This window comes from Callospermophilus lateralis, chromosome 1, assembly GCF_048772815.1.
Source record: "Callospermophilus lateralis isolate mCalLat2 chromosome 1, mCalLat2.hap1, whole genome shotgun sequence".
Taxonomy (NCBI): Eukaryota; Metazoa; Chordata; class Mammalia; order Rodentia; family Sciuridae; genus Callospermophilus; species Callospermophilus lateralis.
In genome coordinates this window covers 225130398-225145074 of record NC_135305.1, presented here as the reverse complement: position 1 = coordinate 225145074, position 14677 = coordinate 225130398, and the positions used below count along the sequence as shown (strand labels likewise).

At 65.3% G+C, this 14677-nt stretch overlaps 1 protein-coding gene across 1 annotated transcript; it reads right to left on the bottom strand.

The window, feature by feature from the left end:
* Window positions 1-1088: 1088 nt before the first annotated feature.
* On the bottom strand, window positions 1089-13425 carry LOC143637808 (uncharacterized; the record flags this gene model as incomplete). The annotated part of the gene is made up of 6 exons (XM_077110374.1): window positions 13285-13425; window positions 12286-12361; window positions 5456-5577; window positions 4285-4427; window positions 2927-3099; window positions 1089-1151 (listed from the first exon to the last, which is right to left on the bottom strand). Coding segments are annotated over exons 1-6 (718 nt in total), but the record flags the coding sequence as incomplete, so codon positions are not given.
* Window positions 13426-14677: the final 1252 nt, after the last annotated feature.

The window sequence follows — 14677 nt, the reverse complement described above, 5'->3', positions numbered from 1 at the left end:
TCCAGGTCAGGGGCAGGTAAATGACAGCCACAAGGCAAAGTGGGGAATGGAGCACCGCCAGCCACCTGGCACCTGGCACCTGGGAGCAGGGGGAACAGCAGCCAGCAGGGCTCCGAAGGGCAGGGAGTGAGGAGGACAATAGACCTGCCCAGCAGCCTGGACACCCCTCCCACCCACAGACACCCGGGCACCAGGACATGGACACCAGGACACCTACCCCTGGACACCAGAATACCACACCAGGACACCAGGACACCAGGACACCCCGTTACCCAGACACCGGCACGCCTCTCCTATTCACAGACACCTGGACGCCTACACCCAGACCCCCGTCCCCCTGGCGGAAGCCCGGACACCAGTCCCACTCAGACGCCCAAGTCAAAGCCCAGAGACCGACCACAGCCTGTGAGTGGGGCTCAGTGCCAGGCTCGGGCCATGGGACCGGCACCAGGAATGCGAGCACCTGCCACCCAGCCTACCCTGGGGGCTGCACAGGTGGGGACTGGGCCCAAGAGGTGGACGACCTCGACCCATCCCTGCACATCACAGGTCACCAGCAAGCTGGGATGGCATGTGCCCCACACCCCCTGGCGACGCCAAATCTCATCCCATTTCCAGCTCTTCAGTGTGGGCCGGCCCCACCTGTCCCTGACATGTAGGTGGCCCCGTCCTCTCCAGGACTCGCCCTTGGGGTCAGGGACATTTGGCCCTGGCACATATTTCCAGATGGGAGCACCTGTGCGCCCAGGAGGGGTCTCCCGAGCTCCACACTGGAGCTGGCCATGCCCATGGAGACCAAAAGCCCTGTAAATGTCACTGGCCCCGGACCCTGGTGGCCTCCAGCAAGCTCTGACCCCCTGGATCGCCCAGGTCTGCGCTGCCCTGTCCACAGAGAGCACAGAAGCAGTGCTGCCCGTGGCACAGCTGGCCATGTGCTCCTGGCTGGGTCTCCACGTCACACGGGGTCACTCAGACCCGTTCTCTCTGGAGGGCGAGGGGCTCGGAGGGGCAGTAGCCCCCACCCCGACCCTGGGCCAGGCCACGGGCGCCAAGGCCACCCCCCCACAAGTGCCAGGGCTGCAGCCCACCTCTCTTGGCTGTCTCCATCTCCTCCTCGGTCCAGCGCGAGCTCTCGTTCATCTCCATAGAAGCTGTGGAGGAAGGCAAAGCGGTCAGCAGGTGCCCGGGAGGCCCTGCCCTGCTTCCCAAAGCCTAAACTCCCTCTCCTCTGAGTCAGGGAGGGAAGGGGCCTGACGGTCGCCTCCCTTCTCTGACCCCCACGGAGGAGCTGCATTTCAGGTGGCCCTTCCCAGCCGGCACCCGCGGCAGCTCCCGACTCTCAAGCCACACACAGGGCAGGACCTGGGCTGAGTGGAGCCATGGACCTCCACTCACAGCCTCCACTCAGCGTGCCACACTGGGACAACTGAAACCGCTCCCTTCACAGGTGGGAAAACTGGAGTGGCCTTGGCTATGCTGGCCTTCCCTGCCTGTACTCTGCCAGAACACGGTGGCTCCTGGGGATGGCCTGAGGCAGGGGAACAGGGTGGGCCCAGGTCGCAGCTCCCAGGGCCCGGCTGGCACTCGGGCGGGACTGTGCCCTGCTCCTGGGCTCTGCTGTTCCCAGGCCCGGCCTCAGGATGCCCGTAGCCGGCTCCCGCTGGGACCTAAGGTCCCCACAGGCATGACCACCCCGGGTCAAGGACTCTGGTCCTAGAGAGTGGTTATATTCTCCCAGGACCAGCCTGGCCCCTGGTGTCACTGAGAAGGGACACACCTCACCTTGGGCTGGGGCAGAGGTGGCTGCTCATCTATTGTGACCTTTCCTGAGCCCCTCCTTGCTCCTGAGACGTGAGCCCAGCCATCCCTCCTAGCTGCCCTGGGGGACACCCACTCCATGGACTCAGCAACAGAGGGTGGCCCACATAGGCCGACAGAGGAGACCAGTCCCAGAGGGGTAATGTGGCCGGTGACCTCGATCTGGAGAGGCCACCCCAGCAGCCTCCCTGGAGCCCAGGGTCCCCGAGGCAGGCGGACAGGCCTGAGCTGGACTGGGCTGCAGTGGAGGCTGCCTCAGAGACCGGGGAGGTGAGCCTCCACCGCGGGCCTCCAGGCACACCGACACAGAGCAGCAGCAGGGCAAACATCCATCCACCTGCGGCTGGTGTGCCCAGCTCAGACCCCAGCTACCTCTGTGACTTCAAGAGGCCACAGCCCGCCCAGCCTCGGGCAGCCCCTGTACAAAGCAAGTCCAAACTAGCCTCCCGGAGCCCCTGGAAGAGCCTGGTAGGGCAGAATCCAGGCAGCCTGGAGGCCGAGCCTCTCCCCACTGGCCCATGCCAGGAAGGAGCCCTGGACAGAAGCCGGGTTCACCTGGTCCCCTCAGGGCTGGCCCCAAACACCAAAGGGGAATCGAGGGGACAGAGGCGCACCTGCTGCCCCCTGTGGCGGACCTGGGAACTGCCACTCAGGCCTGGTTTCTGGCCGCCCGCTGAGCAGTGAGGGCCCTTTCCCTTTAGCTCAGGAGGGGAGGTGGGAGCTCAGGGGCCTGCCAGGGCGGAGGCCGGGCCCCGAAAGGGGCGGCAACTAGTCACCCTTCAGCTGCTGCCAGGATGTGAACCAGGCCGAACGGCAGAGCTGACCCAGGGAACCGTCCTGCAGCGTCACACAGGGGACACCTCAAGGCCCGCACCCCGGCACCCTCCTCGCTCTGCCCAAGGGACACATCAGTTACCCTCGCCCCAGAGTGAGAGGTGGCACAGAGGACGCGAGGCCCTGGGGCTGAGGAGCTTGCCCTAGGTCACACAGCAAGTCCAGCGGATAACGCTGGGACCTGAACTCCGGCCACCAGGGCACGGCCCATCTGCAGGCCACGAACTCAGGCTGCACAGAAATCCCGGGCAAAACCCACCCACCCGGCCCTCACCCAGCTCCGCGCTCTGCTGGGGGGTGGCCGCCTCCTCATGGCTGGCCTCGTTGGCCATTGAGCGGGTGATGCGCCCTTTGCGGCGGCCCTGGCTGTTGGCAGTTTTTCGGCCTTTGGAGGCCACGGCCTCCTTCTCATCGTTGTCCTCCCCAGAGGTGTCTTCGGTCTTCTCCCTAAAGGCCAAGAGGAGACACAGGAGTGGCTTGGGGAACACGGAGTCACAGGGCGGCTGGAGGCCTCGCGGGCAGCGGAGGGGGAGGCTGGGGCGGGAGGCCAGCCTCGCAGGTGATTTGAGTAACCTCTCTGGCTGGGCGAGAGTTGATTAGGCACAGCTGGGTCAGAGCTTTCCCCACCCTTCTCAGGTCCAAGGGCTTGTCCACACAGAGGCGTGTCTGGCCACTGCCCCGAAGACCCAGTCGGCGCCCCTGACCTTGGGATGCTGCCCCCCTTAACCTTCATTGGATGGGATTTTCCCTGGAATTTTTTGTTCTCCAATAAAAGTCCACTCCCTGGCGTGTTCTCTCTCTCTCTCTCTCTCTCTCTCTCTCTCTCTCTCTCTCTCTCTCTCTCTCTCTCTCACCTCCTCAGTAAACCTCGCTACCACACTAGGTGGCTGGAGACTGGAGCTGGGAGGAGCCGTCCTGGAGCTGGTTTAAAGGTAATTAGAGTCTCCTCTCTTTAATTTAAAACTCCCTAGGGTTTTCTCACAACTTGAACCTTCTTTCATGAACCCAGCGCAGGTCTCGGGCCAGAGCCACCCACGCTCATGGACTGCCCAGCAGTCAAGCTGGGCATAGGACCGGCGCTCTTGCTACACGGCCTGGTGCCCACCTGGGAGAGGGCTGTCCAACCACCACACCCGGCTCTCCTGTACTGAGGGGACAGGGGGTCCTGCAGGTTTTACACAGGCCTGGCCTGGTGCAGGGCCTCAACCTGAGCTGGACGCCCTTGGGGCTGGCTCAGAAAGGGGACTGTGCAGGTTGACCACCGTGCCTGCCATTCATCTTCCTGGACGGCCCGGCTGGGTGGCGTGGGAGGCCGGGGAGGCCAGCCAGATGTTCCCTGAAGCCACGCTCCTGGTGCCTGGCGCCTGGCTGCCCCCTCGCCAGCTGGTTGACTTCCTGCGCCCCTGGCAGGTGGGGAGGCATCAGGCCCGGCAGGCTGTGCCTGGATGCAGCCCAGCCTGACACCACTGTCTCCAGGGGAGCGTGCCAGCCACCCCCAAACCCAGCTCCCCAGACCTTCCCCCAAGGAGACTGGGAGCAGGTGGAGGAGAGGAGGGTGGGCGGGCGAGCAGGGCGAGGGGAGAGCTGCCGCCTCCCCAAGGGTCCCGAGTGCACAGGGCCAGGCAGCCTTACTTGACCAGCTCCTCCCTATCGGTATCCACGTCCGGCTTCTCCTCCTCCTTCTCTGCCTCCTTCTCCTTCTCCTTCTCCTCCTTCTCCTCCTGGCTGCTGCGGGGCATCTGCTGCTGCTGCTGTTGCTGCTGCTGCTGCTGCTGCTGTGGCCCAGGGAGGGCAGGTGGGAGAGCAGAGTGAGGCAGGTGCTCATGCACACCTGAGCCCCACCGGTGGGTATGCAGTGGACAGGGACAGGGGCAAGGAGATAGCCAGCAGTGGCTGGGGGCCGCTGGGCACCACTGGCATGCAGGGGAGGGAGGACCAGGCTCAGGGCCCTGCAGGGGAGGTGTGGGAAGCACTGGCGGGGGCACCCTGCCTCCTATGCCCAGTGCCTGTGTGACCCTCGGTGAGAGTATTGACCTCTCTGTGCTCTGGTTTCTCCCTGACGGTGAGAACCACGCAAGAGGGCCTCGACCAGGGGCTGGAGGCCCGAGCCAGAGGCCCCTTACAGAGCACCAAGGACGGCATCTGGCATCCAGAGTTAGGGGGGCATGAGGCACCCACCTGAGGGAGACCTGGGACCCACCCAACACCGAGCCCTGACTGGAGGGAGCTCAGGCCACCTCTACCCCGGTCTCCAGGTCTGTAACAGAGGAAGGTGGGGGACACCCCCTTGCCTAGAGTCCCCCGAAGCCCTGGGCCTGTGTGAGGCAGGTGGCCGCTGAGCCCAGGCTGCGGCTTGGGGTCAGGGAACAGGCCGCTTCACAAGGCGGGTCCAAGGGTTTGGGGAGGCCGACCTCCTCACAGGGGACTGCAGCTTTCAACTTCGGTGTCACTCGCATCACTAGCGCTGGCCTGCGACCTGCCCTCCAGGTAGGAACTGAGGGCGTCCTCCCGCACCCTGCCCGCTGCCCTCGCCCTGCCTGGTTCCTGAGGGCCACCCTGGCTCTCCTCAGTCACCGGAGGACTCCCTGCAGGTAGTCACCTCGCCGGGCCCTCCCGCTCCGAGAGCCAAGTGGGAAGGGCTGTGTGCCCCGGGCTCGTGACGTCAGGCTTGTCACATCGTCACACCAGGTTCCCAGCCAGGAGAGACCCGGGGGAGGGGCATCTGTCAGGCAAGGCCGCTCCCGCAGAGCTCCGCGGGGGACGGCACGGGGCCGGTGGACACTGCACGGCTGCAGGGCCTGACCTGAGCCAGGCCGGTGGGCGCTGAGGCGGCAGCTCTGCCCACGCGCAGGCTGCCAGGTGTCCTTGAGCCAACTCGGGCCCCCAGGGCGACGCCCAGCAGGCAGCACCTCCGAGCAGCTGTCCCTGCAGGTGGGGGCCAGGACGGTGGCCCTGGCAACTCCACAGCATGCCCTGGCTACGGGTGCCTGAGGTGGGCAGGGGGTGAACGGGGTGGAGAGCGGGTGGCAGGACCCAGGGAGACAGAACAGGGGGGCCGCCTCGCAGGGCCACTTCTGCTGCCGGCTCCCCTGACACCTGCACCCAGCACCCAGAGCCAGGGGCCCGTCACGGAAGCCTGGCCACTCCAAGGCTGTCCTCAGCTGTGTCTCCCTCTAGAAGCTCTTCCCTCTGACCCCCCCGGTGGGGGCAGTGGCCACATGGCCCTCAGGTCACCCCCGATACATCTGCCCACTGTCCCCTAGGCCAGACCGATGGGGCTCACTGACGCCTCGGGGCTTCAGCCATGGGCCTGACACAGCGCATGTCCACCCCGCACAGTCAACTGAGTCTCACCAGGTGGCCCAGGATGTGTGACCCACGGTCCCCAAGCCCACGCTGGGTCTCCCCTCACCACGCTGGCCAGGACGTGAGGCATCCCTGTGACCCCCTCTCTGCCGTCCACCCTGGAGGCTCTGCTGGCCCCTGCCAGGCCTGCTGCGTGCCCCGACCACTGGAGGCCAGCAGGACTCCTCCACCTCAGTCTACTTCACAGAAGAGGAAACCGAGGCAGCGGGAGGGTGGGCGCTAAGCTGGCCCACGTGCCGTCCCCCACCCTGTGTCCCCATAGCTGCTGACAGGGAGAATGGCCAGGCAGCCCCGCCCTTAGGATATGCTCTCTAGGACGCTCCCGCGGCCCCAGAGGCCCCACCATGGTCCCCGTGAGGTGCAGGTGGGCACTGCTCAGAACCCACCAGGTGCAGGAGGGCACTGCTCAGAACCCACCAGGTGCAGGTGGGCACTGCTCAGAACCCACCAGGTGCAGGTGGGCACTGCTCAGAACCCACCAGGTGCAGGAGGGCACTGCTCAGAACCCACCAGGTGCAGGAGGGCACTGCTGCTCTAGCCCCCGGGCCTGAGGCCCTACCCACGCTGATCATTGCCCCCATGGGACCGCAGACGCGCACTGCTGGACGCAGGGGCAAGCTGCAAAGTCAGCCGCCGGGGCACACCCCACACCGTGAGCACCAGGGTCCGATTCCCAGGCCATCCCAAGGGCACCCAAACTTGGGAGCTGCGACTCAAGTCCAGGGTGGACACCCGTCCTCTAGAAGAACCAGGCAGGGAGAACCCCGGCCAGTGGCTGGGGGGACCCGGCCGCACCTGCCCAGCTCTGCTCTCCAGCCTTCAGGAAGCTGGCCCCCCGAGCAAAAGTGGGTGGGGGGGCCAAACTGTTGGGCACCAGTCCCGCCCCCTGCAAGTCCCGGGAAGAGGCAGATTCCCTGGAGGACGGGGCTACGACCACTGCTGGTCCTCGGGCCACACTGAGGGTCAAGACTTCAGGGTGCGCATCTCAGGGCACACAAGGGACCCTTGCCGGGGCAGCCCTGCCACCTGTGGGAGCCTGCATCCCAGCATAAGTGACCCCAAGACAGCCCCCAGGGTGCCACGCCCACGACCCTCTCCAGGCCGACTGTGGACTGTGTGCCCAGGGCCCGGTCAGGGAGGTCCCCAACCACAGCACAGCTCTGCAGGAAACCCATGCCGACCCACAGCCTTGGGGATTTCCCCAAGGGAGACCGTTTTCTGCAAAAGGGACTAGTAGGAGCCAGCACTTGGCATCTGGGGAGGCTGCCACCTCCTCCTCCCAGAATCCTGGTGTCACCCACCTTATGGAGAACACAAAGACCCAAAGGGGATGAGGAACCTGCCCGAGGTCACAGAGCCAGGAGCTTGGCCTCCCGCCTCCGCCTGGAGGACTGTGGGCTCCTTCCCACACCACTGAAGCCAAAGGACATCACCACTGGTGACCCCAAGGGGACACCAGGCCCAACCATACAAAGCATGCACTGAAACTCAGCAGGGGGGACGGGGACAGGGCAGGCAGAGGTTCCCAGCTGCCAGGACAGGAAGGGCCAGTCCAAAGCTCAGGTGATGCAGGAGAAAGGGGTCACTCGGGGAGAGGCCTGCGTATGCAGAGGCCCAGTGGTGGGGAGATGCCCCCCTGCTTGCCAAGTGCCACCCGGCTCAGGGCTGGCAGAGCCGGGGGCTCTCAGAAGGTGGGGGAGGGACTGCTCTTCCCTGGGGGGAAGGTGGGTGGGTTCTAGGAAACTGGGGAGGGCATAACTTGAGACCGCCTGGTAGGGGCTCCTGGCAGAGGGCTTGCTAAGCATGTGCCAGCCCTGGGCCCCAGCACCCCCAAAATACAGGGGCACTAGGAGAGCTGCCCAAGCCCGTGAGAGCGACACCTCACTCCTCCAGCAACACCCTGCTGAGCGCCCCGGGACCTGCTCGTGCCATCTAGGGGTCTTCTAATACAGGTGACGGAGCCAGCAGGCACCAGCCCAGGGGGGTTAGGGTCAAATGCCCACGAGGACAAGGCCATCACTCACAGGAATACCACCTCAGGACCCACAGGTCACCCCGTCCACCGCATGCCATGGACACAGCCCGGGCCTGGTCTTCAGGGTGGACCGTCTCTTCCTCCTCGCTCTCCCTGCTCCTCCCCAATGCCTCCCTCCCTGATCTCAGGGGAGATGGGGGCACCTTTCTTCCCCTCCCTGAGCACCCACCCGCCCAGGAACAAGTCCCCAGAAGGTCTCAGAAATGACCTTCTCCCACGCCACCAAGCACATGTCAACCCCGGGGTCCTGGAATGCAGGCCTGGGGTCACCTCTGTGAAAGCCCCTGTTCCTGCTGATGGCGGAATCCAGCCTTGGGGACAGGAGTCCCGGGTCTCTCCTTTTGGTAGCAAAGCAATGAGCCTTCTTTTTCCTTCTCTCAAAATCTCGTCCTCGTTACTGGATTGGCATCAGGGACGAGGCGGGAGCTGACAGCCACAGAGAGCACAGGAGACCAGAGGCGCCCACGCCTGGGGCTGGGCTTGCTCCCAGCCACCTCCCAGGGAGCCCAGCTACTCTCTGCCCCAGGCCCCTGTGCCAGCCCCACCACCAGTGGGGGCCTGGAGAGTGTGTTCACTTGCACTGTGCCAAGGGGCACCTGCAGCAGCTGGGGCAGCCGCAGGCCAGGCACCAGCATCCTGTGAGGGAGGTTCAACATCCACCCACGCCATGTGCCAAGGCGCCACCTATGTATTTACTGGCGGTGCCTGGCCAGGCTCAGGGCCTCCTGCTGTCATGTGCTCCATTGTAAATTCTAAATCAGATCCTCTTGGAGGCCTGGATGAAATCCCTGGTCCTCACCCAACACTGGGTGCTCTGGCCCCCTATCCTATTCCTCAGGGGTGCTCTCAGGGCTCACCTGCCTCCTGATGACCCCACAGTGCTCCTGCCCCAGGGCCTTTGCACTCCCTGTCACTCAGGTCTGAGCCCAGCACCACCTCCTCAGGGCTGCCCTGCCCCCACCCCTCCTGGCTCTGCCTCTTCTGCAGCTCTCACCTCAAAGCGCTGCCCTAGCTGCTGCCCCTGCGCTGTCACCTCCTGAGGGGCATCAGCTCCAGGACCTTCATCCTGCTGTGGGGAGTCCCCTATCAAGGACTCCGGAATCACCTGGACAAGCCGCCAGCCCCAGGGCCAGACTGCTGCCTGGGAGCCCATGGGACCCTGCATGCTGGCCTGGCAACTGCCAGCTCTGGGCAGCCCAGCTGGCCATGCCCACCTCTGGGCCCTGGAGCTTGACAGGGGCCCTGCCTGGCAGCACCCTTGGGCTCCAGCCTCTTCCCTCTCGGCCGTGGTCCACCAAGGACGGGCCGGTGGGGCCTTGGGCTGAGTCTGGCTCACAGGAAGGCCACGTCCTCTCAGCCTCTCACTCGGCCACCCCAGGCGCGGCTCTCCTGCCCAGAAAGCCTCCCTCAGCCCAGCCGGGAGCCAGTGTCATCTGTCCCCCTCGGCCCTAAGGCTGCAGGCTCGGTCCAGTCAGCCTGTGGGCCCCAGCCACCAGCCTTCCAGGGATCCAGGGCACTACATCACCACAGTGGCCACCTGCCCCAGAACAGCCTGCCAGGTCACACTGTCCCTGTGTGCTGCCCAGGGGTACACGAGTGAACAGCCTCGAGAACAGGGTCACCTGTCCCTGGGCAGGGAATGTAGAGAGGTGGAGGCTGGGTGGGGGGACCGTGGGGCGGGGCTCCTGCAGAGTGACACCACAGGACCAAGACCACAGAGACAAGGAACAGAGGCCAGGGCTGAGGGTCAGGCTGGTCAGTGCATCCCTGCTCCGTGGTCAGCAGTGGGGAGTGGACAGGAGACAGACACGAACAGGGCGCTGGAGATCAGGGTGTGCGGCCAGACGGCAGCTGGGCAGTGGGCCTCCGCCCCAGCTTCCTCCCTCAGCCAGCAGCCCGGAAGGGCAGGCCGGGACGCAGGGGCCAGGACAGACCTTTCCTGTCCCTGTGTCCCGTCTCTGTGGGGGAGAAGGTCACCGGGAGCTCTGCCACCCCCTGGCCTCCCAGTGGGCCCCTCCTCCAGGGCCACAAGAGAGGGACGGGAACACTCACCCTCAGGGACATGCCACCCTGACCACGTGGCCCCATGGCCGTGGGAAGGCCTCGGTGACTGCCCGGGCCTTGTTGTTGTGAGCAGCCGCCAGGCCTGCTTGGCTCCCTGACCATGGGCTCACTGGGCAGCCCGGGGCCTCCTGAGCTCTGGCTTTGCAGTAGGTGGAGTGGCCAGGCCTGGCCTGTGAATCACCAGCTATAAACCTCCGCCATCGCCAGCCCAAGAGCTGGCCCACATGGCCTGTGACTCACCACAGACAGCTGGGCCCTCGAGCCCAGGGGTGGCTGCTGGCCCTGGTCCAACCTGTGAGTTCACTGGCCACTGTCAGGGGCCAGGCTCCGGGGGTGGGCTAGGGATCTCCTGGGGCTGGCAGGAGGGGCTGCCTGGGCATGCAGCTCCCTGGGCTGGACAGAGGCTTCTGCATAGTACACTCGCCACTGCCCACGACCAGCCGTAACTCTCACCTACAGGGCAGTGGACACCATGGCGGGCCTGCTCCATGGGCCAGAGTGCAGGTGGCCACGGGCGGCCAGTGTCAGAAGGCTGAGCTCAGACCACTGCTCACGTCTCAGGGCCCCGTAACCCCCCCCCCCGTGGTGTGCAAAGTGGCCCTGGAGTGACGACCAAGCAGCTCTGGGGCGGGGCACACGGGGGGGGGGGGGGGGGGTGGCGGCTGCCGAGCTCTGGCATGGTGGGGACGCCCAGGACAGAAGCCTGTGTGACGTGGTGGCATCCTGCTGCCCGGGCGTGGCCAAGAGCAGGCCCTGACTGTGCTTGACACACAGGCGCCATGAGGGACAGACTGGCCAGGCCCCCGGAGGAGGGTGGGCTGCCCATCGGCAGCCTTTGGCCCCACGAACATCCCTTGTGCCCGGGGCTGCCTCCCTGGCTGGCCACTGGCCGTCAGTGCCCCAGGGGATGTCCAGGAAGGCTGCTCCAGAGCCCCTTGGTGGCCAGGCTGGGTGAGGCAGCCAGGGCTCTCCACTGGCCACTGTGCTCTCCGCAGTGCAGCTCTCAGGCCTGGCCGGCAGGGTCGAGGGCAGCTGGCATTCCACATCGCCCCAACCCTGCAGGTGACTCCAAGGACAGATAAGGTCCGCAGGCCAGGAAAGGGCACAGCCCAGACGGCCCCCCGGGGTCACTCCTGCCCCTCAGAGCCAACCACAGCCTCCCACTTCAGCCACCGAGCCAGGAGTGGCCAAGACAGGGACCTCAGACTCTGGGCCTGGGTGATGAGCCAGCCAACTAGGGACAAGTGTCTTCCACCATATGACACAGGGACCACAGGCTGGGAAGGACATCACGCCTACTGTCAGCACCTGGGAAATCCCACCTGGTATCCACCTCCTCAGCTCCTGTCCGCACAGTCTGGTGTGTGAGTACAGCTGGGCCAACCTGCGGTGGCCGTCCTAAAGCACCACGCTGCTTCTCCTCTAAAGGGGCGTCTAGCAGCCCTGGCATGCAGGGTGCCCCAGGTGACCACACACAGCCTGTGCATGGGACAGACGTCTCTCGGGGTAGGCGGGTCCCCGGGGAGGTAAAGCAGAGGCTCATCCAGTGGCACCTGTCGTGCTGATGAGCAGAGTGAACGCTGGTGAGCAGCTTAGCACTGGTGTGGCCTAGGCCATGACCACTATGTGGCCACTCAGAAGAGGGGACAGGCATGGGCACGGGGTTCTGGAGTCAGAGAAGGAGACACGAGGAGAGACAGAGGGGCAGCCACAGTGGCCACAGAGGCACCTGGGAGTGGAAGGGAAGGAGGCGGGCAGGTGGGCGGGCAGACGCTGCTAGTTGCAGGGCCTGAGCTTGTCCTCAAGCACAAAGACACAGGTGTGGGCCATGGCCGTGCCACAGGCCCGCTCTACTCCTATGTCTCTCCACAGGACACAGCCCGGCCCCGCCCCTCCAGCGGCACCGGCCACCAGCCTGAGCTGGCTACTCTGTGCTGAATGCCACCTCCCAGGGCGCAGGGTCTGACCCAGGGGCAGAGGCCCCGGGGAGCCCCTCCACGCCCGGCCCCACATGTGTGTGAGAGGGTCCTCGGAGCACCTCCCCCGCACACCCAGGCAGGACCACGTGACCAAGGCCACCATGCCTGCTGCTGCCCCGGTCCCCATGTCACCACTGCAGCCAACAGCACCCCTTCCCCTCCCGTTGCAGGCCAGCCCCTGGGACCCACCTGAGGCTGCCAGGTCTCCCTGGACTCCAGCGCCCATGGGGGTGCCCACAGTCCTGGCCAAGACCACCCGGGCCTCCTGCACGGGGAGAGGACATGGACAGAGGAAAGCTGACCTGTGGCGCATCCACCCACCTGCCGAGCTACGTGCCAGGGAGAGGGGCCCCGGCTGCACCCTGGCCCGAGGCCTCCACAGCTCACCTGCAGTCAGAGGAGGGGACTGTATCGGGGCTGGAGGGTGCCAGACGCGCCGCTGGCCCAGAAGCCCACAAAGGGAGGAGAGCACCAGGCGGCAGGAGGCAGGCAGGCAGCCTGTGCCCCACCAACCAGTGCTCAGGCCGCCAGGACGGCCAAGAGTCGGTCAGAAAGACAGGTCGCAGCCCAGCTTGGCTGGGATGCCCGTGCCCACTCACAGGCCTGGCCACCAGGGACGGACAGCCTCACTGCACATTAAGAAGCCGCAGGTGCCGTCACTCACAGCATCAGCCACCTGGGAACCACCGCTTCCCGCACCTCCCCCTCACCTGTGCCCTCAGCCACTACGCCAGGCCGCGTTTGTCCTTCGGGTGTCCAGGACGACGACCCAGCATGGGGCAACAGCCAGGTCAGTGGATCTTCCTAGCACAATAGCGGTCCTGCAGGGCCCGGACGGGACCAGCATCCCTACCACAGCCAGGCTGATCAAGAGGGGACACCCCCGAGACCCTCCCACACACAGGGACACCCTCTCCTACTGTCCAGGAGCCCCAGGACCCCCAGGCCGGCCTGGCCTCTGTCTCAGGTCACACGATCCTTGGGCCTGTCCTGGGGGCTGGCACACAGTCTCGGGGCTTCCTGTGACCTAAGATTTAACACCAGCTTCACCTGAACCCAGATTTCTAGCCCACCATCAGAGACTCAGAGACGGTGGCTCAGAGGGCCCAGAATGGGCGCGAGCTGGGTCAGAGTGCAGGTCTCTGGGGAGCCCCCACCTCGCCAAGCCCCGCTACCTCCCCGACACACAGCGAGCGGGAGCACATGCTCCCGGTCTGCGTCCTGGGGACACCAGCTGACGCCAACGGGGCAAAGGCGGTCCCGTGTCTCCTCATTCACCTGAACCCCAAGAGGTCCTGCCTTCTTCTGCAGCCCCCTGCTCTCCCTCATGTCCCCGTGCCACCGGGGCCACCCTCTGCTCCTTCTGGCAGGGTGGGGGCTGCTCATCAAGCTCATCTGGTCCTCCTGGGGTCCCAGCACCCTGGGGTCCCCCATCATGTCTGCTCTGCACAGCCAGCTCAGAGCCCCCTGGGCCCAGCACACGGCCAAGTCCACAGCATGGGTAGTCAACGTGAAGGACATTTCCACACAGGAGGGGCGTCCAGCATGGGAGTCACCACACTACTGGGGCCACCATGTCCTGGTTTTCCCTGCTGGGCAGGGCAAGCGGGCTGGCCAGCACGGCTCTGCAAAACCAGCCCGGGAAACCCCAGCCACAGACCACATGCTGCCGTCCTTTAAGGACCCCTAGGACAAGGACAAGGGCTCAGCCTGAGCATTTCGGAGGGACATTCAGAATGCAGCCAGACTCACTTCCTGCCCGAAGCTCTGCTCTGCTCAGAACGAGAGCGAGTGCCTACTTCACATGGACAGAGACCCCCGCTTGTGAAGGCCAGCTTGATGCCCACGCGGTCCTGGGAAGGGAGGTTGGTGAGAGATGCCCGCCCCTGCCTCCGTCCAAACACCAACCACCCAGAATACCCTTCCAAACGTGTCGCCGACCCCAAAACCTTGACCGTGTTCACTGAATGTTTTCCAAACCAGTGCTCTTCTCTTCCACCCAGGGCCGCCCCACAGGCAGCCAGACCACTGGGCTCCTGCCACACAGCTGCCATGGCGCCAATGCCCTCAGCCACGTTCCAATAAAACTTTATTCGTACAAACGGGTAACGGGCAGTCTGGCCCCAGCCTCTGGCCAGCCCTGTCCCAGCATGACCCTCCAGCTCCTCCTAGGCAGGGACCCTGGGGAACAGCAGCCCAAGACCGGCTGTTTTTTTCTCTCAAATACACACTGAAACAAACCCAGCAAGCTGTTCACGTCTAGAGCGTCTGTGGGCCACCCCGAGATGTCCAGGGATGCTCACTTGGGAATGGGGCCTTTCACCCCAGGGATCCCCCAGCCAGGGGCCGGGGAACTGGCCAGGCTGAGAATGTAAGTGGCCATTTCTCTTGGGCACCCGTCTCTGCTGCTGGGGACACTCCCAGCAGGGCAGGCATCCCGGAGGGGTTCTCCTCAGACCCACCGTCACCGAGGGAAGCCGGGCTGCAAGGCTGCTGGGCACAAGCTCGGGCAGGGGTGGCCGCCCAGCAGGCGGCCAGATCCCCAGGGACGCCGCCCACACCTCCACTCACCTGGCTCTTG